This window comes from Pogoniulus pusillus, chromosome 6 (assembly GCF_015220805.1).
Source record: "Pogoniulus pusillus isolate bPogPus1 chromosome 6, bPogPus1.pri, whole genome shotgun sequence".
In the NCBI taxonomy this organism is placed as follows: Eukaryota; Metazoa; Chordata; class Aves; order Piciformes; family Lybiidae; genus Pogoniulus; species Pogoniulus pusillus.
In genome coordinates this window covers 30,385,014-30,410,753 of record NC_087269.1, presented here as the reverse complement: position 1 = coordinate 30,410,753, position 25,740 = coordinate 30,385,014, and the positions used below count along the sequence as shown (strand labels likewise).

At 42.2% G+C, this 25,740-nt stretch overlaps 1 protein-coding gene across 2 annotated transcripts; it reads left to right on the top strand.

Annotated features, from left to right (window-relative positions):
- The first annotated feature begins 190 nt into the window (after positions 1-190).
- SUPV3L1 (Suv3 like RNA helicase) lies at positions 191-25,740 on the top strand. Of its 2 annotated transcripts, XM_064145094.1 has the most exons (15): positions 191-371; positions 5,734-5,811; positions 6,093-6,200; positions 8,304-8,418; positions 10,130-10,298; positions 11,873-11,984; positions 14,041-14,118; positions 16,833-16,924; positions 17,865-18,045; positions 18,443-18,536; positions 19,576-19,795; positions 20,167-20,247; positions 22,474-22,650; positions 24,667-24,815; positions 25,185-25,740. In XM_064145094.1, exons 3-15 carry the CDS (start codon positions 6,137-6,139, stop codon positions 25,678-25,680), a joined length of 2,028 nt encoding a protein of 675 aa, XP_064001164.1. In that variant the 5' UTR covers positions 191-371; positions 5,734-5,811; positions 6,093-6,136; the 3' UTR covers positions 25,681-25,740. The 2 variants fall into 2 exon arrangements, with proteins under 2 accessions (XP_064001164.1, XP_064001165.1); XM_064145095.1 differs by lacking the exons at positions 191-371; positions 5,734-5,811; positions 6,093-6,200; positions 8,304-8,418 and having other exon boundaries at positions 10,276-10,302.

Below are 25,740 nucleotides of genomic sequence, written 5' to 3'. Positions count from 1 at the left end.
GTGCGGCGGCAGGGCAGGGCAGGGCTCCGCATGCGTGGCGGCTAGGCGGTCGCTGCGTGGTGACGCATGAGGTGCGCGCCGCCGCTGCCGCCCTTGCGTGCCGATGAGGCGGTGCGCGTGGCCCCTGCTGCGGCTCCCGGCCCGTGCGGGGCTCGTCCTCCGCCACGGCGGGGCCGCAGCTGCCCGCCCGCGCCCCGCCGCCCGCCCGCGCCCCGCCGCCGCTGCCGCCTTCTCTTCCTCCTCTTCAGTCGGCGGGGACGGCAGCTCGCGGGCCCCCGACACCTCTCTCTTCGTGCCCGTGCCGCTGAAACCCGTGGGTGACGCGGCCGAGGAAGATGTAGGCGCCGAGCTTACGCGGCCCCTCGACAAAGGTGAGTGCAGGCGGTTGTGAGGCGACCGCGGCCGTCGGGCAGGCTCCGCGAGGAAGGGGCGGTGCGGGCCTTGCTGACGCTCTTCCCGCCAGGGCTGGGGGTGTGCTGCCCTGCTGCCTTCCTGTGCAGGGCAGGGTCCCTTGAGCCGCGGCAACTGCGCGCTCCTGAGGCCTGAGAGAAATCGGCGGGCCCCTGTGGGCCGGCGGCCTCCGGCATCCCCGGCGGAGTCCGCCGTCCCCTTCGGGCTGCCCTCATCTTTTGGGAACGTGAGAGGCTTTCGTTGCGGGAAGCCTCTTGCTGTTCGTGCTCTGGAAGGTGAAAGTGTGGTGGAAGCTGTCAGGTGAGGTCATGCAAGCGGTTGGGAGGATTCTACCACAGCTCCTTAAGCGTGCCTTGTGTGGAGCGAAAAGTTTGTTGGCCTAGTCCTTCACTCCCTGTTTCAGCGCAGTCAGGGTGAGGATGCTAGATGTGAGGAGAGGTCTCATAGCTAAATCTTGTGTAATTTCGAAACTGTAGCCGCGTCTGAACCTGGAATTCAGAGCTTTTCTAACTCTTAATGTTATAAACAGAAGAGCATCGTATCATAACTTCTCTACTGAAAGGGTTATCGAAGACTGGAACAGGCTGCCCAGGGAAGTAGGGGAAGCACCATCCCTGGAGAGATTTAAAAGCCATCAAAATATGGTGCTCAAAGAAACGGTGTGCTAGTGTCCCTGGTAGAGTTAGTTAATGGTTGGACTTTGATGACCTTAAATCACCATGGTGACCTTAAGTCAGCATAGTGGTTCTGTGATTATCTGTGTATGAGTGTGTCTCGATAAAAACAGCAGAGTGTTCTGTACTTCTAGTTATTTGCCATCAGTGTTAGAAACTTAACTTTCAGTAGTGCAGGTCTGTTTTCGTATTCCTGGGTTTGCACATTTTAAAGTACAGTTAAATGTTCAAAGTATGGACTGGGAAAGCCACATCAAGAACTGTCTCCTTCAGTGCAGTTCATGTTGTGAGAGCTGCTGAGGATGTCAGAAGCAGAATAAGAATCTGAACTTTACTCTTGAGGCAACATCTTTGTTTCTCTTTATCTGTCTGCTAGATACATATCACATCGTTTTACTGTTCATTTTTTGACATTTAGTTTGAAACAGAAGAAATTGTGATCCAGACTATTAAATGCTCTACACTTCTGTTCTTTGGTGTCTTTACATGTAATTATAACTCAGGAACCGCAGAGTGAGTTGAAACTGCTTCTTCAGTGTCTCCTGTATAAATGCTACATCTTATTCAGTCTTCATCTTTGTTCTGCCTTTTGCTCAGGAAAGGCTTTATTTTGTCTAGCTGTCCCAGCACACTTGTCTTTAAAGACTTGATAAATAACAAACAAGTTGTTGATCCTAAAGCATTGAGAGTGTAAGTGAAAACTTCTTCACATGTTGTCCTAATTAAGTGTTCTGATGTCATATTGTCTGTATTACCTCCAGGTGTAAAAGGCATGCAAAAAATATATTAATTTGTCCAGACCCCTTGGGAAAATAATTCCCATCCCTGACAGCTAAGAAACCTAGCAAGGAGGAAAAAATTTCAACAGCTGTAATGCAGAAAAAAATGTGTGTTGTTTCAGACTTGCCTTTCATTATTGGCTTACCTTCTTAGTGTGTTCCTCAGGTAGTAATAAATAGGAATAGTAGGACCTTGTACATTTTTTTAGATAAATGGTTATGTTGGATTTCTTCAAAGGTGTGGTTAAGATGGTCTGGGAAAATAAGTAGAAACTCTTTTTGGTTTCTGCTGTCTTGTTGAGAAAGAACAGATTAATTTATGTTCCTGCAGGTGAAAATGAACAACCTGAAGTTCTTTCATGTGAGATTTGCTAGGGATACCAGCCAGGTGCTCATCTGACTCCTTGGCATGTAGCACCCTCTAAGTTGCTGTCAGTAACTTTGTATTTTGAAACCCATCGATAACAATGAAGCTGAATAAACCTTTCCTTAGCAAATATCATTCATTCTTTTTAATGAGATAAATAGCTTTCCTCTGCTTCTCTAAGATTCTGACCAAACACAGTGTTATGCACCTGATTCAGTTTTTATGTATTTTTAATAAAGGTGCTCTGTCAGATTCTGCTGTCAAATACTGAACTAGATTCAGCAGCAAAATTTATGCTTACTGCCTTTCTAAGTACAGCTTGTGAAGAAGTTTATTACTTGCAGTGCTCATCATTCCAGTGTGGATCATCATGTTAGTGTGTTACTTACTGAAGTGAGACAGTGATAGTGATTTTCATGCTAGTCAAACACTGTCGGCATAACAGAAGCCTTCTTAGAAGCATACTTTTGCAAATCCAGTTTTGTTGAACTGTTATAACAAACCTGCTGATTGATGGCTTCTAGCAGAAAAGCCTGGATGAGGCACTTAGTGCCATGGTCTAGTTGACTGGCTAGGGCTGGGGGATGGGTTGGACTGGATGATCTTGGAGGTCTCTTCCAACCTGGTTAATTCTATGATTCATTCACAGCTTCATAGGAAATGGATCCTTATGATGTGTGCTGCCAATTCTAGTGTGTCAGATAGGGTACAGTCATGAGGAGCTTTTCACTTTAGAGCTTTTCTTACAGAGATTATGGCAGAACGTGTCTTTGAGTAGCCCTTTGGTAATGTTTCTGATACATTTGTCTGATGATTATGATGTTTTTTTCATTGCAGAAGACCCAAATGCAGGAAACAACATGGAAATGTTGGGAATATTTTCCCAAATGGGTAGCAATAGAGCAATGTGAAGTGACCATATGATGGAATGATTTAAGATCTAAATAGGTGTTTGCTGAACCCTTTGTCTAATCACCCTATGAAACAAGATAATTGAGTGACTAGGTAACACATGAACTTATGATAGCAAAATATCGAAGGAGCAGTTATGTTAAAAAAGAATGAAGAAAAAAAGTAGCTGTGATATGAAATTTAGGAAAGTGGAGGGGAACAAGAAATTTGCTTATGCCTCTATAAGCGTTAAAATAAATGACTGTAAAGAACAGTAAGAGAAGATAGAGGTGTTGTAAAGGGAGGTGATCTGTTATTACTACAGGAAAAATATGGGTACCTGACATGATCGCCCATACTGGGCCAGTGGGCAGCACAAGTTAGGATTGATTTGATTGTGGACTTTCTGGTACAGAGATGATCTACTACCCATTATAAAACAAATGTCAGCAAACCGCTACTGTGTGAATGCTCAGCACTTCATGTCATGGTAGCTTCAGAGTCCTTGATGCAGTTGTTAATTTGGAGACCTTATGCTTAGTTGTCCTAGTGGATGTCAGTTCTGTGGCTTCAATTGTCAGATAATGGGACTGTGCTTACCAGTGAGAAATATAAGCTAGGAAAATTGAAAAGCAGGAGGTGCCTGAACAAGTGGTTTAATTGGATGCTCAAGGTCACTTGGACTTGGACCACTGCCCCAGTGTGAAGTATAGACTTGCCAAAATGGACTGTTGTCAAAGATGCAGAAACATGAATGAGAAGTATTCCTGCAAGTAGGGCTGGAACATCCAAATAAATCTGATACATTTGAGGCCAGCTGCATAGTTTCTGAGCTGTCTTTTTGTGCAGAACATTAAAAAATACTGTTGAGAAGTCACAATAGTTGAGGACTAAGAGCCAAAATAGTGCTCTAGAATGAGGAAATGGTAAGGATAGGGAAATTTCACCAGAGTGTGAATGGTGAAAAGGGTAGTGGTAGAGGCAGGACACAGGTCTGCCCAGTATGTACTCTAATTCTATCTTTTGCTGTAGAAGCACTTGATACTGAGTGGTGGGCATGTCATGCTGGACTGCAGTGCCAGCTTTGTTTTATTTTGATGTGTTTTCTAGTTAAAGCAAGTATTTGTGCTTGGGAAGGATTGTGACCTTGGATGCTGAGGGCTAAGATGGTCCCAATGTCATGTTGCTTTGGATAGTAACAAGTACTCTGGCATTGACCTTTTCCTCTTGCAGTAAGGCCAGTAGGTTATGGATTTAGCCAAGTGGCTGATGGTATTTTGTCTGCTACTGCTTCTTACAGAAGCCTTGAAGAGAGTTTTACCCTGCTCTTTCTTTTAGTGCAGTGTTTTCTTACATGTCTTTGCTATCCAGGCCCTTAAACTCTTTCTGAGGAGAGTATGGATATCTGTGTAGTAGTTAGAAGCCTGCTGACAGGCTTGCTTAGTTACTCCTGTGAACATAATAGACTACTGTAACCATGCACGGGGTGTGGGATGTAGCCACAGTTCTCCTGCTTCTGTCTTTACCTTCAGCTGAACTTTGCCATATTCTTGTCACCTGATGATTTTCATTATGCAAAGTGGGTGCTTTCTGTTCTGAAGTATAGTTTTTATAGTCAAGAGAGACAATCTTTAAATAATTTGAAGTTGATCTCTTAGTAAGCTTTCTGTGTCCTGGCAGAGACTTCAAAGAGTTGCAGAGATGGTTGCAGTGAGCAGAGCTTGGCTGTGTTGTGTTCAGTGACTTGTGCTAGCTAACCAGAGGTATGCTGCATTATGGATCAGTCCTAGAATTTTATAATACAGTGTTTCTAGACTTGGAATTTTAAGAGTAACCTAAGTTTAGAATAGGTGCTCCTAGTATTTTTGTGTGTTCCTGATCTGCTGTAGATGGGCAAGAGGCATGGTTTTGCCATTGTGATTTAATGAGCAATTAATTAATTATATTCAGAATGTACATTAGTAAATACAACTTGGTTGCAACTCTGAACTTGCCTTCTAGAGAAAGGAAAAGGTTAATAACTTTATAACAAGAGGTTTTATACAAACAAATATGAGTAACTTGTCATATGTATGACAAAGCTCTGTTTTCTTCTTCATTTCTTTAACCTGAGAAGAATAGTGCATCTAGTTTGCCTGACCTTTCTGGAGTCTGTTTTGGAAGCAGTGTGGAGGAAAGGAAGTCTCAGGATATTTAGTAAAAGCTGTCACTGAGTATTTTAAACAGGTTTACTTTTCACATTAAAAGCTGCTGTCTACCGACAGGTGCTGTTAAAAAAAACAACAAAAGACTTGCCCCAAACCCCTAATTACTTTGTTCTATAGTATATCAGCTGCAGGGACTCTCACCTTTTTGCTTCCCTATCAAGTGTCAGCGAGAGCATCTGGGATACTGAGCTCATCTTCAGGCAGTTCTTACTCTTCCACAATTTGTCCTTTTCCACAGGACATTCAGTCACTGATGATGTTTAGCTTACAGAGAAATCACGTGATTCTGTTCAACATGGCAAAGTTTCCCTCTTACCAGAATAAGGAGACCGTGAAGTATGATATTTGGGCTGAGAGAATATGATTTTGAGCAAACTGAAAAAAAAGTTCATCTTTTTCTACAGGTGAAGTTCTAAAAAACTTAAATAAGTTCTACAAAAGAAAAGAAATCCAAAGACTAGGAGCAGAAAATGGATTAGATGGTAAGAAAATATTCTAAGATATTTATATGTTTTTTAATGTGAAATCTGTTTTTATTCAGCTAGATCTGATCTTTTATGAGTCCTACAACATTGCTTGTTTAGGATATCTCTGTCACTTGGTTGAAATAACCTTTATATTTACTGATAATATCACATATTTAAGTATAGTTTTTTAATGGGCCACTTCAGTGTTTTGTTGGGTATTTACAAATGTAGTTTTGTGATCCCAGTAACATTCACCTTGTGTCTGTTGTTTGTTTGCTTGTTTGTTTTTTTCTCAGCCCGTCTGTTCCATCAAGCATTTATAAGCTTTAGGAAGTATATCATGGAATCCAGTTCTGTGAATGCTGATTTGCATATCATTCTCAATGATATATGCTGTGATGCAGGCAAGTATCTGTACTGCTTGTAAATTAAAATATGCTTTGTTTTGTTTTCCTTGGTTTTGACATCTATGCTTACCTGTGGACCCTCCCACTATGCTGTAAAAGAGATTTAAAATTACTGTTTCCCCATCAAATATTTGTGCCCATCCTACGGAGTGTTTTCCTCTTGCATTTTCTGAAGTGGGAACAAAAGAGGTGGAGGTTGCAGGAAGAAGCAGCCTTTTCTGTAGCACCTGTTTTCTGCTGAAATGCTAAACGGTACTGAGCCATTTCTCTCTCTTTAAAATGCAGTAGTCACTAGGGGGCACTTGGAGAGCTTTCTCCTGGCCAGCTGGCTCTAAGCACTTGGTAAGGCATCACTGTGACTGCTGTTCCCTGTGGCGTGAAGTGAGTGGTGTTTGCTTGCTCACTACATCGGAGTGTTATGAGTGGCACTTAATTAAGGTCTCACAGCGGAAAACCTTATTCTCGGCTTAAACTACAGAAGATGTATAGTAGATGAAGAGCTGTAGCAGATGTGTTTTTAAGTAATGGTAATTTAAAAGTTAAAGCCATCAGTCTTGTATTAAAGTGTAAATGTGTAGATTTAAAATATTTACCATTTTAGGAAACTTCATAGTAGACATGCATTAAATCTTCCACGTGATTTCTTCACTTCCACTCTTTTATTTCCTTATTTATGATCATTTTTTATGGATGCCTTAAAACTCACATATATAGGTGTGTTTACAGTGTTGTTTATAGTGTCAGGTTTGAATTTTTTTAGTTGAGTTTTGCTTGTCCAAAGATGATAATTGAAAATGCAACAATTTCTAAGTGCCTACAATTTTTCACAATAACTTTAGTTCATTGAATACTAGTTCTCAATTAAAACAAAAAGCAACAAATCACTGCTCTTTTTTTGGGGAGAGTATGTGTGCATGTTTAGTGCTAACAGGTTTTTAGATCCATCTAGCTCTGGAAATTGATGAGAGATGGACAATTGGAGTGTGAACTGAAGTGAGACCTTTAATACCAAGTGTCTACTGTGCAAACATTCACAAGAAAGAACCTGAATGCCTTTTCAGAGTTGATTTTTCTGTTCTTGTTTTCTCACCTGAGAATTGAGACTCACAATTGAGAGTCAGCATCCCAAGCCCTTCTGCAACGAAGGTGCAAACTACGCTATTTTTCTCTGGTTATTTGTAAATGTACTTTGCAAACTTTTGTTCCAAGGCAGCACATAAATTGAGGAAGAAAAGCCTTAAGTGTTCTTAAGACAGAAAAGCTGATTCTCATCCATCTTTTTCAGACTTTTTGTTCAGAAGTTCTCTAGCAATAAAGGCTAACCAACTGAGATTTTTTGTTCATGCTGTAGTGGTAGTGTTACATTGCTTAATGAGCTCATGTACACACATTTGTTTGCCTTTCTACCATTGAGATAATTACTGAACTTTGGAGAGCCAGAAGCTGAAAGAATCACATAAGTGTGTGGTAGAAATCTTCTTTTAAAGAAGATTATTTTACTTTAATTTGCCCTAGTGAGACCTCACCTGGAGTACCGTGTCTGGCTCTGGAGCCCTCAGTACAGGAAGGACATGGACCTGATGGACCAAGTCTAGAGGAGGGCCACAAAAATGATCAGGAGGCTGTAACACCTCTCCTACAAGTACAGGCTAAGGGAGCTGGGGTTGTTCACCCTGGAGAGGAGAAGGTTCTGGGAAGACCTAGTAGTGGCCCTCTGGTACCTGAAGAGGTCCTACAAGAATGCTACAGAGGAACTGTTTCCAAAGGCCTGGAGTGATAGGATGAGGTCAGTGCTTTGAAATTAGAGAAGCAGAGATTTAGATTGGATGTGAGGAACATTTTTTTTAACGTGAGAGTAGTAGAACACTGCAACAGGTTTCCCACGGAGGTAGTTGAGGCCTCATTCCTGAAGATTCAAGAGGAGGCTTGACAAAGCTCTGAGCAGCCTGATCTAGTGGAGAATGTCCCTGCTTGTCTGCAGGGGAATTGGACTAGATGACCTTTGGAGTCCCTTCCGACCCAAACCATTCTGTGATCATTATGAAGATGCTTGCTTTCAGACAAGCGTGCACATTTATCTTAAAAGGGTTTCTCTCCTAGGTCATGTGGATGATCTCTTCCCCTTTTTCCTGAGGCATGCAAAGCAGATCTTTCCAATGCTGGATTGTATGGATGACCTGCGCAAGATCAGCGATTTACGGCTGCCGCCCAACTGGTCAGTGTGCTTAAATGGTTGCAGTATTTGCTTTTCTTAATGTCATAGAGTTTCATAGTCTGTGGATGAGTTTTATGAGGTGTAATTGCACTACGTTTTCAGTTCCATTTCCCTGTTTTTACAATAATTCACATCAGATACATTGTGTGGAGGTTTGGGAGTTACCTACCCTCCTACGCAGTTAGGAATGTACCCAGACTAACTCAGCTTGAAGTTAAGGAGTGAAGCTGTATTTATAGCTTGGCACAGTTTACAAGCATATATATAGAATCAAGTCAGGGTTGGAAGGGACCACAAGGATCATCTAGTTCCAATCCCCCTGTCATGGGCAAGGACACCCTATCCTACCCTTATATACAATATATATACAGATATTTACAGCTATATACAGTAATATACAAGTTAAAAGTGATACAGAAACTCAAAACCCCTTCCTGAGCAGCCAGACTGCCCAAGAGGGGCTCCTGACTCTGGTAGTTTGAAGCAGGGTAGAATGTTTTGATGAGAAAAAGTAGATCATAGGCTGTGAAAGGAAAACAGTGGTGATGTCTACTCCCCTCAGAGTCTTGCTGGAGAAGAAAGGTAAACATTAGATAACACTCTCGCCATTTTGTTGCGCTCTCTGGCTGGGCTCTGGCTGAGCTGCATCTCCCTAACCTCACCTTCCATTTGGACTAACCCATCTTTGCTTTATAACCTCTTGGCTGAACCTCTATTCTTCCTTAGGACTGGGGTAAGATTGAGAGGGGCAGGGGGAAGGTGCAGGGGTGGTTGAGAGCCCCTCCTGGGGACTCAGGTTTCTGGGAGGGGAGTTGTGTTTCTCTATTACCTTTTACCTTGTATATTTCTGTATATATCTGTATATACTGTAAATATCTGCTTGTATATTGTGCTAGCTGTAAATAAATAGCTTCATTTATATTCCCAGAGCCGGGTGAGTCTAGTCTGGGTGATTTCTAAAGTGTGTGGGGGCGGGGTACACCCAAACCATCACACTGACCAACCTCTTCACCTTCTTTCCACTCCCTCTCTTATCTCAGAATCCCCCTTACATGCAGGGTGGACTGGGGTAGGTTGGCAAGAGGTGTTAGAAGAAGAATGATTAGTTCGAGTTACACAGATTGAGGCAGAAGAGTTACTATGGCAAGCAGGCAGCAACAGACTGACCTTATCTTTGTGTTCTTGTTTTTATATGTCTCAGCAGAATGAGTGGGTGATATAGATATGACTATTATTTTCTTTTCACAGCCAATGATCTAATTTCTCTCATGAAAATATTCCAGTTAGCCTCAAACCAGCACACATTGCAATCAATTAAAAGGAAACTAAGATTATATCAGCTATGAAAATTGCTGGGTTGGTATTGCCTATCCAGAAAGCTGTCTTATGGCTGTACCTGTTGGGGAGGCAGCATTCCAGGACATTAAAGTGTTAACATACCCAAGGAGAGAGGCCGCAGTAATGAGAATGATCTTGAACACGTATGTGAATTCCACTCTTAAGTCTTTGAGAGCATTTTATTGTTTAGAAGATGAGTGTATAAGACATAGTAACCTCTTCATACTGTATTTAAGAACTTGATCTTTCAATGCACATTAAAAAGTCTATTTATAACTAGATGTTTAAGCTAATTTGCAGCTTTCTATGGATCAGTGTCCAGAATGCCATATCAATGTTCAACAGATCTGCTTTTTTTGTGTGTATGTTTCAGGTATCCAGATGCCAGGGCTATTCAGAGAAAGATAATATTCCATGCTGGTCCTACAAACAGTGGGAAAACTTACCATGCTATCCAGAGATTTCTGTCAGCAAAGTCTGGAATATACTGTGGTCCACTAAAACTTCTGGCTCATGAGATCTTCCAAAAGAGTAATGATGCTGTCAGTATGTTATATTATTTACCTCGTAGTGGGAACAGTGTCATGAATGTGTGTTTGTGAAGTGCTGTGGTTGTATAAGGTGGTCTGTGAAGCAGTGTGCTTGCAGTAGTGTCAGCTCCTGAAGACTAGTTGTGTGTTTCTGCTTTAGGCATGCAGAGTGGAACATGATTTCCCCAAATGGAGCATCACTTTCCCCAAAGCACATGCCATGCAGTCATCCTTCTAACCTGCCTCCATATTCCTGTAATTTTTACCTCCAGGTTTAGCCAGGTTCTATTGTTAGCTTTTTTTCAGTGTGGAAACCATTGCTGCTTCTGCTCATGACCTTTATTTTAACTTGTACACAAGAAATTACCCTTGCTGAACTCCCCTCTTCTGTTCTAATGTTTAAACTTATTTCACTCAACCACCTTGTGAAAAGTTCCGCAACTTCAGATATGTTGAGTTGAAGAGTGGTGTCCTGTATTGAGTCTCTAGAGGAAGCTTTCAGTAGTACTTTAATTGCTTCCATCATCTTTTTGAAGGCTCCTCAGCAGTGTGTTTCCAGATGCACAGAACCACACTAGTTCTGAAGCATTACAGTAACACATCATGTTAATGTTGCATGTGCAGTAGTGTTTACCAAATTATATAGTAAGGATAGTGAGATATTGGAACAGGTTGCTCCCTCCCTGGGGTTGTTGAAAGACAGGTCGAATGAAGTCTTTAGGTCTAGTAGAAGATTTCTCTGTCCATGGCAAGGGAGCTAGAACTAGGTGATCTTTAAGGTTCTTTTCAACCATAACCATTCTATTAATCTCGTTATTTCTCTTCTTTTGGTCAGTCCTTGATTTAAAATTTGTAATTCCTGTTACTGATTTCTTAAAGCAACATGTAAGAAAGATTGGCTTGACCTAGGAGGTACCTGTAACATGTGCGGTGGTGAATGTGGGTACCCTGTAGTGATGTTCCTTGTTAGCAGGGTTACTGCATTTTTACCCTGTGTGTGAGGACTTTTCATTTGGCAGGTCATGGATCATATTTAGCCCTTAAGGCTTGAACATGGCTTTCCTGCATGGCTCTATAGATGGCTGTAGATATGGAGGGAGCAGCCACCTGGCTGGGATTCAGTGAATGTGCAGTTCACAGAGGATGTTGGCCTCTGCTGTCTGTCACAGCTAGTCCTCTTGCCATGTGAGTGTAAGGCAGTAGATGAGACACTTGCCAGGGCAGCCAGCAAATGGACTGGCAGAAGCTAAAGCTTGCCAGGCTCCTTCACTGCTGGGCTGTGCTTTATGGGCCCCTTGGCACTACAGCTTTTCTTTTGTTGCAGGTGTGACAGCCCTGAAATGATCACAGGAAGACATAATCTCGGAGGACGCTTAATTACAGTTACTACCTCCTCATTAAACCCTTCAGCCTGACAGGTGTTAAGGGTAGGGCACAAGTCTCAAAAGGCTGAGTTATTCTTTTCTGGATAGCTTCCATTACACTGTCTTAGAAGCTGCTTTAAGAAACTGATTTTTTTTTTTCCTTTGGGAAGGAGATTTTGTTATGTTACAGAAACTTAACATGAGTTTTCTGAATTCCTTTAGAATGTGCCATGTGATTTGGTGACAGGAGAAGAGCGTGTCTATGCCAATGAAGATGCCAGACAAGCCTCTCATGTTGCTTGTACCATTGAAATGTGCAGCACCAATACGCCTTGTATGTACACGTAACTGTTTCTGTCACATCTATGTATCTGTGTGTGTATTACTGCTTGGATCTCTGAAGTACCCAAACTATTACTTTTCACTTTTATTGGATCAATTTCTGGACTATGTTAGGATGGTTAATTTTATTCATCTAAATTGATGCTTGAATATTTTAAGGGCAGAAAATAACTACCATCCTTTTAGGGCTGTGTTACTCATTCCCATGAAAAGTTTTCAGCTTTGTTTTTGGGTTAAAACCTACACTGCAGTCCATCAGGTAAGGAAGACTTAATTTCTGGAAGGAAATAACAGTTAATGTCAAATTGCTGAGTTCTTTCTAAAGACAAGTGATTTAAAATGCATAACTACTGTTTTTTCCCATGTGTATGTCAGTACTTTTTGTATTGCCTCCTGTGGATTTCAACAGATCTAACGTTTTTCAAAATATGAAATCATAACATTTATTTTAAAAGGCTAGACAGACTGTAAAGGAGAATAAAAGATACTTTTCAGTTGGGTGTTTTTGGTTCATTAAAAAAAAATAAGGAATCATTAAGCATAAATAATAGAGGGTTTAAGTCCACCACCAGTAAGCTTGCAGATGACACCAAGCTAGGAGCTGGCGTGGATCTGTTGGAGGGTAGGAGAGCCCTGCAGAGGGACCTTGACAGGCTGGATGGGTGGGCAGAGGCCAATGGGATGAGATTGAACAAGGCCAAGTGCAGGGTTCTACACTTTGGCCACAACAACCCCAAGCAGCACTACAGGCTGGGGACAGAGTGGCTGGAGAGCAGCCAGGTGGAAAGAGACCTGGGGGTATTGGTAGATAGTAGCTGAAGATGAGGCAGCAGTGTGCCCAGGTGGCCAGAAGAGCCAATGGCATCCTGGCCTGGCTCAGCAAGAGTGTGCCCAGTAGGACAAGGGAGGTTATTCTTCCCCTGTACTCAGCACTTGTTAGGCCGCACCTTGAGTGCTGTGTCCAGTTTTGGGCTCCTCCATTCAAGAGAGATGTTGAGATACTGGAACATGTCCAGAGAAGGGTGATGAGGCTGGTGAGGGGCCTGGAGCAGAGCCCTGTGAGGAGAGGCTGAGGGAGCTGGGGGTGTTTAGCCTGGAGAAGAGGAGGCTCAGGGCTGACCTCATTGCTGTCTACAACTACTGAAGGGAGGCTGTAGCCAGGTGGGGTTGGTCTCTTCTGCCAGGCAAGCAGCAAGAGAAGAAGGGGGGACAGTCTCAAGCTGTGCTGGGGGAGGTCTAGGCTGGATGTTAGGAGGAAGTTGTTGTCAGAGAGAGTGATTGGCATTGGAATGGGCTGCCCAGGGAGGTGGTGGAGTTGCTGTCCCTGGAGGTGTTCAGGCAAAGCCTGAATGAGGCACTTGGTGACATGGTCTAGTTCAGAGGTCCTGAAATTTTTTAAATGGGGCTGGTTCAGTCCCTCAGACACTGTCGGGGGCCAGACTATAGTTTGTTGGGGGCCGGACTATAGTTTGGTTCCAGCCCAGTCCCAGCGGGTGCTTGGGGGCTGCGGGGGCCAGTGAGCAGATATAGTGGCAGGAAGGGGCTGCTTGGTTTCCCCCCCAACCCCTGGCAGGGGGAGGACAGGGAGGTTCTGTATATATTGGCGGGCCAGATTAAAGACCCTGGGGGGCCATATCTTTCCCACAGGTCGTAGTTTGAGGACCCCTGTGTTGATTGGCTAGGGCTGGGTGATAGGTTAGACTGCATGATGTTGGAGTTCTCTTCCAACCTGGTTGATTGTGTGATTCATTTCTTGTTTGTCCTTTTTCCTTGAGCTTGGAACCCTGTTATTTTGAAACAGTCCTGTTGAATTTCGTAAAGGGTACCAAGAAAATGAAGTTTCAATTCCACTCCTGTTCCCACTGAAATCAGTGGCAAAGCTGCCAATGAGCAGTTATTGAAACTTGGATCATCTCTAAATTGCTCTTTGGTGGTAGAGGATTAACTTGAGAAGCCTTTTCTAGGAGGCCTTTGAGTTCCTTTCTGTGTGGTATTGCTATTCTAGATGCTTTTCCTTGGTATAACATGTTTGTCTTTTTTTTTCTAAGATGAAGTTGCCGTGATTGATGAAATTCAGATGATCAGAGATCCTGCCAGAGGGTGGGCTTGGACAAGAGCTCTTCTAGGTAAGCATGTTTATGTTTAATGTGACTGTGGTTCTATAAATGGCACAGGAAATTCAAGCACAGCAGTCAGTGTCTTCATCAGTGGTTACAATATGTGATGAAAATTAGAAGTCAATATTGTTTCTTGATGTGTTCTCACAGCAAAATGGACATAACTCTGCCTCAAAGCATTTGTCTATATGGCAACAAGTTACCTGCCATCTTTTACTTAGTGTTTTTAAAATGCTTTGTTCTCTTAAGTTACATAGTTTGACTTCCTGGGATAATAATGAAGTCTTTTTTCAGTTCAGTTAACACAATTTTCCATCAATTTTGTTATGAAGAGATACTGTGAAATGTGTGGCAACACAACATGTTAAATATTTGATAGTTTTAATCCAAATGGCTCATTTATAGAGCTCCATTGGTCTACTAAATTTTCAGAAGAATGCTTCTTTCTATAATTTAGGACCTTTTCAGGAGGAATTTTTGAAACTCCTTTTGCCTCAAATTTCAAACAGAACTTCAGAATCTGAATTCTGTTCTGTCTCCTCCCACCCCATTCCCTTCACTGCTTTTGATTATAGAATCACTAAGGCTGGAATAGACCTTGAAGATAATCGAGTCCAACCATAACCCACCAACTATCCTGACCACTAAACTATGTGCTGAAGCACCACATCAACACACTTCTTGAACACCTCCAGAGATGATGATACCTGGGCAGCCTGTTCCAAGGCCTGACCACTCCCTCAGTAAAGAAATTTTTTCCTGATGTCCAATGTAAACCTCTGGCACAGCTTAAACCAATTTCCTCTCATTCTGTTGCTAGTTACTTGGGAAAGGAGACCAACACCAGCCTCACTCCCATCTCCTTTCAGGTAGTTGTAGAGAGCAGTAAGATCTCTCCTCAGTGTTTTCTTCTCTGGGCTAAATAACTCCAGCTCCCTCAGCCACTCCTTGTATGACCTGCCCTCCAAATCCCTCACCAGCCTTGCTGCTCTTCACTGGAAGTGCTCCAGGACCTCGGTGTCTTTCTTATGCTTTGGTGCCCAGAATTCAACACAGCACTCAAGCCTGTGGCCTCATCAGGGCTGAGTACAGTGGCACCATCACTGCTCTACTCCTGCTGGACATGCTGACTTTGATCCAAGCAGGATGCCACTGGCCTTCTTGGCCACCTGGACACACTGCTGATTCATACTCAGCTGGCTGTCCATCAGCACCCTTAGTTCCTTTTCTAGTGGGCTGCTTTCCAGCCACTCTTCCCCAAGCCTGTAACATTGCTTGGGGTCATTGTGACCAAAGTGCAGGACCTGGCACATGGTCTTGTTGAACCTCATTTCACTGACCTCAGCCCATTGATTTAACCTGTCCAGATCTCTCTGCAGTGCCTTCTTGCCCTTGAGCAGATCAAAGCTCTTGCTCAATTCAGTGATCCTTCACAGGATGAATTGTTGCTTCTTATTTTTCAACCTTTTTTTTAATTGTGATTGCATGTAATTTTAGAAGGTCACAGGCTCACAGGATGTTGGGGGTTGGAAGGGACCCAAAGAGATCATCGAGTCCAACCCTCCTGCTGGAGCAGGACAATACTATCTAACACAGAGCACAGAAGAACACATCCAGACAGGCCTTCAAAGGCTCCAGAGAAGGAGACTCCACGACCTCCCTGGGGAGCCTGTTCCAGTGCTCTGTGACCCTTACAGTAGAGAAGTTCCCCCTTGTGTTGAGGTGGAACCTCTTTTGCTGCAACTTACACCCATTGCTCTGGAGTACATAGAGGAGTTCAGCCTTAGGCGTAAAGACTGAAGCAAAGAAGGCATTCAGCAACTCTGCCTTCTCTGCACCCTCAGTTATCAAGGCTGCCCCCTCGTTCAGTAGTGCCCCCACACCTTCCCTGTTCTTCCTTTTTCAACTGATGTATTTGAAGAAGCCCTTCTTGTTCTGTTTTACTTTCTTTGCCAGCTTCAGTTCCAAGAGGGCTTTGGCCTTCCCTGTTGCTTTCCTACAAGCCCTGACTACTTCTCTATAGTTCTCCCAAGTGACCAAACCTTTCTTCCATGAGCTGTAAGATTCCTTCTTCTCTGAGATTTCCTTCAGGAGCTCTTTATTCAACCATGCAGGTCTCCTAGCACATCTACCTGATTTTTTATTCAGGGGAACACACCTAGCTTGGGCTTGGAGGAAGTGGTCTTCAAAAATTAGCCCTCCAGAGTCTTAGCTCATGGGATTTCTGCAAACATGTCCCTGAAGAGCACAAAGTTAGCTCTGCAGAAGTATAGGGCTGCAATTCTACTTGTTGCTCTGATTCTACCCTTTACAATACTGAACTCCACCATGTCACGGTCAAACATGTCATGCTGAAAACCAAGCTCTTCACTTTTACTGTGGTTTGCAAGTTAGTAAAGTAATATTTAAAACATGCTTAAAGCTTTGCTCCATTTGTTCATTGGTTAAGGCTACCTATTTTGGCTGAGAGTGCAACAAGCTCCTTTGCTTATACTAATGGATTTCCAAGCATCACTTGCTGATATGAGACCAAGATCAGCTCTAAGGATCTTGTGTGTTGTGAGAGAGGCCTTAGGTACTGATTTGGGATGTTGGAGGAGGTGAAATACAGACCTCAGTGAGTTTAGCAAGCAAAATGTAATTTTTGGGTAAGTTGAGTCAGCTGAAGGTGCTGTTTGTAAATGAGTAACATTCTGCATTTTATTTCATTGGATTCTGTTCAGGACTCTGTGCAGAAGAAATCCATGTTTGTGGAGAGCCTGCTGCTATTGACTTGGTGACAGAGCTCATGTACACTACAGGGGAGGAAGTTCAAGTAAGCTTTTTAATTCTGTAAAGTTACAAATAGAACATAATTTTCTTTCTGCTGGAAAACAAGCTAAAATTGAGGGTCTTTTGCAGGGTATCCCTGGTCAGTTATTCTTGCAGGAGTTCCTACTAAAATGTTTTTGAATTCCTATCAACTAAAGGAGATGTTTCAGAGTAGGGTTCTTTTTTTTTCCTTTTGGGTTTTTTGTTAGTTTGCTTTGGGTTTTTTGTTATTGCTGTCATAGTGATAGGATTTTGCTTCAAGAAGGTAAGTGCTTTGCTGAGGAACAACTGTTAGGGGCTTCCTTTTCTATTCTTCCTGGAAGCCTGCTGAAGTTACTGAGTCTATTGATAGTTAGTCTCCATATGGTGAGGAAGGCACCCCTAGGAGACAGTGACTGGAAGATCTCTGAAACTTGACTTTGCTGTCATCATTTTTTAAATTTAGGTTTTTGATTGTTTTGCTGTTTGTTTTTTTTCCTCTCTTCTCAGGAAGGTTCATTTGTGAAGAGTCTTCAAAAACATACAATTTGATCCTCAAAGTCCAGCTTGCCTGATTTCACTGTAGCTTTATATGTCTATGTGTAATTCTGAGTGTGTAATTCTGAAAGGAGAACAGTTACAGCATTCAGATGACCAAGCAGAAACAGACTCTTGTTTCATGATAGAGTTACTGCAAAGCCTGTATACTTCTTTTATATTTCAACTTCTTGTTTCTAGATAAACAGTTCTTTTGCTTCAGAAAGCTGTGTCATTCTCAGCTTGGGAAGTGCTGCAAGTATGCTAGAGTGTGAGCTGTATATCACCTTCTCCCCAGGAATTATCCCTTCAGGCTTGTGAGAAACCCCTTAGTGTTTCAATCAGTTTTGATAATAACTGTGCTGGCTGATTCTCCATGGGAATTTTTTGTTTCAAAACAGCGTCTTTGACAACTTCTTTGATTCTAGGTTCGAAACTACAAGAGACTTACTCCTCTTACTGTGCTGGATTATGCCTTGGAGTCTCTAGACAATCTCCGTCCTGGGGACTGCATTGTGTGCTTCAGTAAGAATGATATTTATTCTGTCAGCCGACAGATTGAAGCCAGAGGATTAGAATGTGCTGTCATATATGGCAGTCTGCCACCAGGTAAAGCACTCTTCTTGTTTTTGAGGGAACATTCTGCTTCTTAGTGCCTTAAAAAACCTTGTAGAAATGAAGCAGTACTGGTTCTAGAAGCTAGAACTCTTAGTTCTGCTAGAGAAAGTAATCAACTTGCTCCGACTGGTGTTTTAATCTTGAGATTAGACCCTTGATTATGTGCTTAATATTGATCTTCAGATAGATGTCATTAAATGAGGTCTCACCATAGCTCTGGAAATTATTTAAATCCCTCCTGCTCTCTTCCCCCAACAACAGACAAATGCCAATCAAATAGCAATTTAGTTTTTTTTTTCCTCAGTCTATTGCAAAGGCATTTGGCTTAGTGTTATGTTGTTTTGTAAGAAGAGATTACTATGTGGAGTGTTCTGTCATTCTATTTCAGGAACAAAACTTGAACAGGCAAAGAAATTCAATGATCCTAATGATCCATGCAAAATTTTAGTTGCTACAGATGCAATTGGAATGGGACTCAATTTGTAAGTACTTGGTGCAGGTTATGGGCAGACTCATACAATACATTTTCTTCTTTTATCTTTTGTGGTGTGTGCATTTCCTGCAGTGATTTTCTCATTTTGTTTCTCCCCACTTTGGTTAATGTGGCTAGATTTTTGCTGTCTAGATACCACAGTACAAACTTCTTAATTCTAAAGGAGTGATCAATTTGAGTAGAACTAGGCTTTAATTTTAAAACTGATTCTTAGAACGAAATTGCTCACTCGACCTGACTCTGTGATCATAGGCACTGTAAAGATCCTTTTGATTCACTGGAGTCAGCTGTGCTAGGTTGTCAGACTGAGTCTCTTGCATTTCTGAAACTAAGAGCAAGTTCAGTCACAGTATCACAGTGTCATCAGGGTTGGAAGAGACCTCACAGATCAAGTCCAACCCTTTACCACAGAGCTCAAGGCTAGACCATGGCACCAAGTGCCACGTTCAATCTTGCCTTGAACAGCTCCAGGGACGGCGACTCCACCACCTCCCCGGGCAGCCCATTCCAGTGTCCAATGACTCTCTCAGTGAAGAACTTTCTCCTCACCTCCAGCCTAAATTTCCCCTGGCGCAGCTTGAGGCTGTGTCCTCTCGTTCTGGTGCTGGCCACCTGAGAGAAGAGGGCAACCTCCTCCTGGCCACAACCACCCCTCAGGTAGTTGTAGTCACCTGTTTCAGGTGTGTTTTGTTGCTGATGGCAATGCAGTTCTGTTGCTAGAAACTGCTGGGGCAGATGATGATGAGTGGATTGGGACCCTCATTAACACAGTCACAGAATACTAGGGATTGAAAGGGATCTCTTGAGATCGAGTGATGCATGTAGGGATGACAATTCTCCTGCAGCTAATCAGTAGTTCTGTGCTGCCCTTTTGAATATGCTTTGTCCAGAAGTGTTATCTGTGATCCCCTAATTTATAGGGAGGGGAATAAATGAACGCATGGCTTTCATTTTTTTGTAGTAGGTTATATATTGGAAATTATTTGTCAAATAAAGCATTCCTCTTTGGTTTTGTTCTGATATTTCAGGTGTATAAGAAGAATAATATTTAACTCTATAGTAAAGCCAACTATCAATGAAAAAGGAGAAAAGGAAATAGACTCCATTACAACCTCTCAGGCCCTGCAGATTGCAGGCAGAGCAGGGCGTTATGGCTCATCTTTCAAAGAAGGAGAAGTCACTACCATGCATCGTGAGGACCTCATGCAGCTGAAGGAAATTTTGAGTGATTCTGTACGTCCTGTGAAGGTGAGAGACTCAGTACCCAGTTTGTATACCAGCTCTGGAGCTGGTTTACTGTGTTCTCATTCCAAATTATTTTTGCCTTGTGCTTTTTTACAAGCTAGTAATAAAAATGAATCATGTCATGTTAGAGTGTCTTTGAATATACATCCCTTTTGGAGGCTTGCAATGTTTCATTTATGTTAAGGCTGCTCTTTTACAAACTGAAAGCTCAAACACAAGTTTTCAGATTCCAGATGAGGATGCCAAATAAGCTGGACTCTGTAGAGTGCTTTGGTTTCTTGCATTTTGTCTTTCTAGATTTTTGTTTCTGATGCACCAACTTTAAAAAATACTGAGAATTAATGGAAATCTTTGTCTTTATTTTTTCCCTTTAGGCAGCTGGCTTACATCCTACTCCTGAGCAGATAGAAATGTTTGCTTATCATCTCCCAGATGCCACTCTATCCAATTTAATTGTAAGAATGATTAAAATACTAGCTTCTACTTTAAAAATCAAGTGATAATTTTGTAGAAACTTGAACTTAAGAGACATAACAGCCATGTGTGTATCTTTTCTCAGTTGGATTCTTCTCTAGCACAGCAGTGCCTGCAGATATGCTTAAAATGCTTAACAACTTCTGTGTTAGAATAAACTTGGAAGCTATCAAAGTGTGGAGATACATTTGCATGTCTTGAAAAGTGTATAAGCATCTTTTGATTTCAGTTTTTCCCTGTTTTCATAGAATCACAGAATGCATTGGGTTGCCAGGGACCTTTAAAGGTCATCTAGTGCACTCCCCCTCTATGGACCTTCTGGTCTGAGGCTGAAAATATTAGAGATTACTAAATTTATGTGAAAATTCCTGGGGAAACTGGACTGGTACTGTCAGATTTCATAGAATCATAGAATCAGCCAGGTTGGAAGAGACCTCCAAGATCATCCAGTCCAACCTATCCCCCAGCCCTATCCAGTCAACTAGACCATGGCACCAAGTGCCTCATCCAGGCTTTTCTTGAACAGCCCCAGAGACAGTGACTCCACCACCTTCCCGGGGCAGCCCATTCCAATGCCAATCACTCTCTCTGGGAAGAACTTCTTCCTAACATCCAGTCTGTACTTCCCCTGGCACAACTTGAGACTGTGTCCCCTTGTTCTATTGCTGGTTGTCTGGGAGAAGAGACCAAGAGACCCCCAGCTGGCTACAACCTCCCTTCAGGTAGTTGTAGACAGCAGTGAGGTCACCCCTGAGAGCAATGAGCTACCTGATTTTTTTTCATCATTCTGTTGACTTTATGGAAAAACAGTACCTGCTTAACTTTGAGAAAACAGCTTTTATGCAATCCACTGGATGCTATCATGAAGCTGGGCAGTAGAATTTTTGGAAAGGCCTAAACCTTTTAAGGAAGAAATTAAGCTTCCCATCCTGTATTTTAAAAATCGTATCATGGGTGTTAGTACATTGATGAATTCTTAGCAGCTTCCATGGATCATTATTGAAAATTTCTAGGCTAGCATTGAAGTATTAAGATAAACCCCCATGTTAACTGCTGATCTTTTAAGTATTCAGTCACATCAGAGGTGGTTGGAACACCTCTGCTATGAGGATAGGCTGAGGGAGCTGGGGTTGTTTAGCCTAGAGACAAGAAGACTCTGGAGGCGAGTTTTATAGCTGCATTGCAGTACATATGATTCTGTGATCTTGCAGGAATAGAGTATCTAGTAATAGGACAAGGGGGAAATGAGTTTAAGCTGAGGCAGAGTAGGTTTAGACTGGATTTTATGAAGAAGTTCTTCAGTACAAGGGTGGTGGGACTCTGGAATAGGCTGCCCACTGCCGCTGACCCAGTTGTTCAAGGCCAGGTTGGGTTAGACTTTGAGCAGCTGAGTCTCGTTGGGGGTCATCCCTGCCCACAGCAGGATGTAGATGATCTCTGAGGTCCCTTCCAACCTAAGCCATTCTCTGATGCCCAGTGTTTCTTTAAAGATATTTCAAAAGATCTGTCAAATATTTACCCTAGAGAAGTAATTTTGGAGGCCCATAAAAATTCCACCTGCAATGTGCAGTGGCATCTAGTTTTTCCCCAAACCTTGGATATATTTCAGGTGTTCTTTGAACTCCTCTGTTGAAATACTGTATTTGTCTTGTGATTTCTTCCTACGATAGATCTTTTCCTGACATTGGGCTAAAAATACCTCAACTATTGAATTTTATGCTGTAAAATTGGCTTTTTGGGTCATGCTGAGTGATAAAACCTGAAGCAGATTCTAAATATAGTAGTAGCTGGTTGCTGTGATGGTGTTCTTCAGACTTCAAATGTGCACACTTCCAGAATTTTGTTACTTCAGACTTCAAATGTACACACTTCCAGAATTTTGTTACTTCAGACTTCAAATGTACACACTTCCAGAATTTGTTATTTAAAATTTCTTTTCCTGAGTAACAGGAAAATGCTCTTAAAAAGCACAGTGCTGTGTCTTCTTCTCTGATCCTGTGTTAGAAAACTTAATGACAATTCTGTTACTAGAGAAGAGGGAACACTCCTGCCCCCCTCTTTGTTTTCTTTTATTACTGGTCAAATTTGGTATGTTAATCTCTCCTTTCAGTATAACTAGCCTTGGAAACATTGTTTGGTTTGGTGGCACGAAGTTTAACAGGCCCTTCCTGCAGTAACAGTCTCTTTATCTGCTTCTGTTTTCACAGGATATTTTTGTGAGTCTCTCACAAGTCGATGGGCTTTACTTTGTCTGCAATATTGATGACTTCAAATTTCTGGCAGATATGATTCAGCACATTCCACTAAATCTGCGATCCCGATATGTCTTCTGCACTGCACCCTTGAACAGAAAAGAGCCTTTTGTGTGTACCATGTTGCTGAAGGTTAGTTGTTTGCTGGGGCTTTTTCCCTCAAAAAAGAAAAGGTGGCATTTATATTGAAGCAAGTGGGTCTTGGGGCGTTGAGACTGTGTCTTGCTGCTAGTTTTTATTGTGGGTTTTGTCATTGAAGAATTTGAGACCATTCTTAAAGTGTTCAGAGGTAGAAATATGAGAGAGGAGATGGTTACATATAGTATGTATATAAACATTGAAGATACATATAGAACTATAGAATGATCAAATTATTTGGGTTGGAAGGGACCTCCAAAGGTCATCTAGGCCAACGCCCCTGCAGTCATCCTGCATTAGACCAGGCTGCTCAGAGCCCTGTCAAATCTGATTTTGAATATCTCTTAGGGAAAGGGCCTCAACTACCTTCTTGGGCAATCTGTTGCAGTGTTCCCCCACCCTCGTGGTAAAGAACTTGTTCCTCACATCCAATCTAATTCTCCTTTATTTCAAACCATTGCCTCTCATCCAGCCACTGCAGGCCTTTGTAAACAGTCCCTTTGCAGCCTTCTGGTAGGCTCCCTTCAGCTACCAGGAGGCCGCTACTAGGTCTTCCTGGAGCCTTCTCTTCTCCAGGCTGTTTTTAATTGCATATGTATTTTCTGTGAGAAGTGATTGTTATTTTGTGGTATAAACCAAAGTTTGGGATAACATTTCAGCTGTTTGCCTCAAAGAATACTACTGTTTGCCTTGCAGGTGATCTTTGAACTGAGAGAGGTCAGAATTGTGTTATGCAGTCACTTGTTTGGTTTTCAGCATTACACTACAGCATGCCTAAAAGTAGTCCTTAAAACCCAAGCTGCTTCAAGGTGTTAGCTTGTTAATAGAAGAAAAGAGTGTGGAACTGAGTGTGACTGCTGGTGTTGTGGTAGATTTACATCAAATTAAAACCTCAGAAAACACAGCACTGCTAGTTGCTCTCTGAACGATGTCATTTCACTTGTCAGGACTGGGTGAACTGTTTTCCACTCTGTCCCAGAGTTGTTATTTTGAGGAATTTGTAGTCAGCTGATTTCAGTTTTTGAGGATTACTAACTTGCTTTGGGACTGTTACTTTGTTAGACAATATCACTTCTGTCCCATTTTAGAGACTGCAGTATACATCTTTAATGTGTAGAAAAAAAACTGCTGTGGTGTCCTTATGTCACAGATATTAGACCTGTGCTTTTCAGAAATGGCTAATAAGATTATTTTATTATTTTTATTATTTAAAATAAAATTATTTTAAATTGAGTGCTTGATTTTAAAGAGTTAAAAAAAGGTATCTCTTAAAAAATGCTGAGCATTCAGATCCTAATTAAGGAAGTTGTGGAGGAGCATAATGTGATGTCAGAAGGAATTAAACTGTTACAAGTGTCTGTATGAATTTAAGCCTCAGTCTTAACCCAGGAAACCTTCTGGTGTCAGCCAGGTAAGAAGCAGTTAGGGTGCTGTGATGATCTGTGAGGTCTTTTCCAGCCTTGTTGATACTGTGATACACTGTTACTCCAAGTCATAGATGCTCCTGGAAAATCCCAATTTAAATCTTATTTGGCTTGTTTATGTGTTAGAGCAGTGATTTCTAGGTTTCAGAAAAGCTGGTTTCTAGTGCAGATTAATCTGTTTGGGTTGTGAATTGTGTGTTTCCTAAGTCAGTGAACACACCGTTTCCTCAGCCCTGGAGAATGTGAAACAAGGCTATGAACAGAATAGGAGGAGGAGAAGGAGAAAAGACAAAGTCCATCTGCATCACTAGATGAAATCATATGCCTTCAGTATTACTCTTTCCCAGATAGCTGTACTTATGTTGCTTAACTCTGTGCATGGCCCGTGGACAAATTGTCTTAATGAGGCCTTGGAAAGCAGAGGCGATTCTTGTGTTGAGTAATTAAGTAAAAGAATGTGTGGCATTTGGGCTGTGCAAAACAAAGCAGGTGTTTTCAAAGCAGTGTTCTATCTGTACAGACTCAAGGGAATTTCACTCATTTGGATTTCTTCTTCCCAGACTAACTGGATCTGCTTGTTTTTCAGTTTGCAAGACAGTTCAGTAGAAATGAGCCCCTGACGTTTGACTGGCTCTGTCGGCATACCAAATGGCCTTTAGCTGCTCCAAAGAACATCAAAGAGCTTGTACACCTTGAAGCCGTTCATGATGTTTATGACCTCTATCTCTGGTTGAGGTATTGTCCTCTTGCCTGAATATTATTTTTACTCTGGGGTTGGTTTTTTTCTTCCCTAATGTTTGTGACTTACAGTCCTAGAAATGCAGTGTCTTCAAGCCTGTGTGTATGGGCTCCTTTGGCTTTAGAGGATCTTGTTAGATGGAGGTGTAGCTATGTTGTGGGAGCAAGTCATAGATTCTGCAGAGAACAGTTTGTGACTAATAGAGAGAGAAGGTTAGAAACAAGGTGATCCCTGACTTGTGCAGCTGAAATGTCACAGTGGCCTTCCCATGCAACACGTAATAATCATTTATTTTACTTAGCACCTATCTCATTTGTGTCCTTTGGATTAAAAGGTTAACTGTGTGTTGTTTTGCCTCTTCTCAGTTACCGCTTCATGGACATGTTCCCCGATGCTGTCCTTGTAAGGGATATCCAGAAGAAGCTGGACGACATTATACAAGTTGGTGTCTCCAACATCACGAAGCTGATCCGAGCTTCGCAGTCTGCAGCTGCTCCTGGCATAGCAGAAGCTGTGTCAGAAGACTTCCCTATTTCAAGGACTAGGAGGGATAGCAGGGTGGTTTCAGACAGTCACAGTGCGAAAGCCCCAGAAGCACTCTCTGTTGCGGTTGAGGTCCCAGGAGAAAGAAGAACAAGGAACTTGAAAGCTTATCGATCTGCTACAAGGCAGGTGGATCTGAAAAGCCATGGACGTGGATCTCTTGCCAACAGGTTGCTGCGTGAAGGACTTTTAACACAGGAAATGCTGAGACAGCTGGAGAGTGAGTGGCAGGATCAGCACAGGAACGGTAGATATGGCCATGGTTCTAAAAGAGATGATCAGAATAGCTCAAAGGAAACTGGGAGAAAGAAAAAATAGAACCTTGTCCTGATTCTGTTTAGCTTTTATTCATAAAATAAAATACTATTTTAATAACAA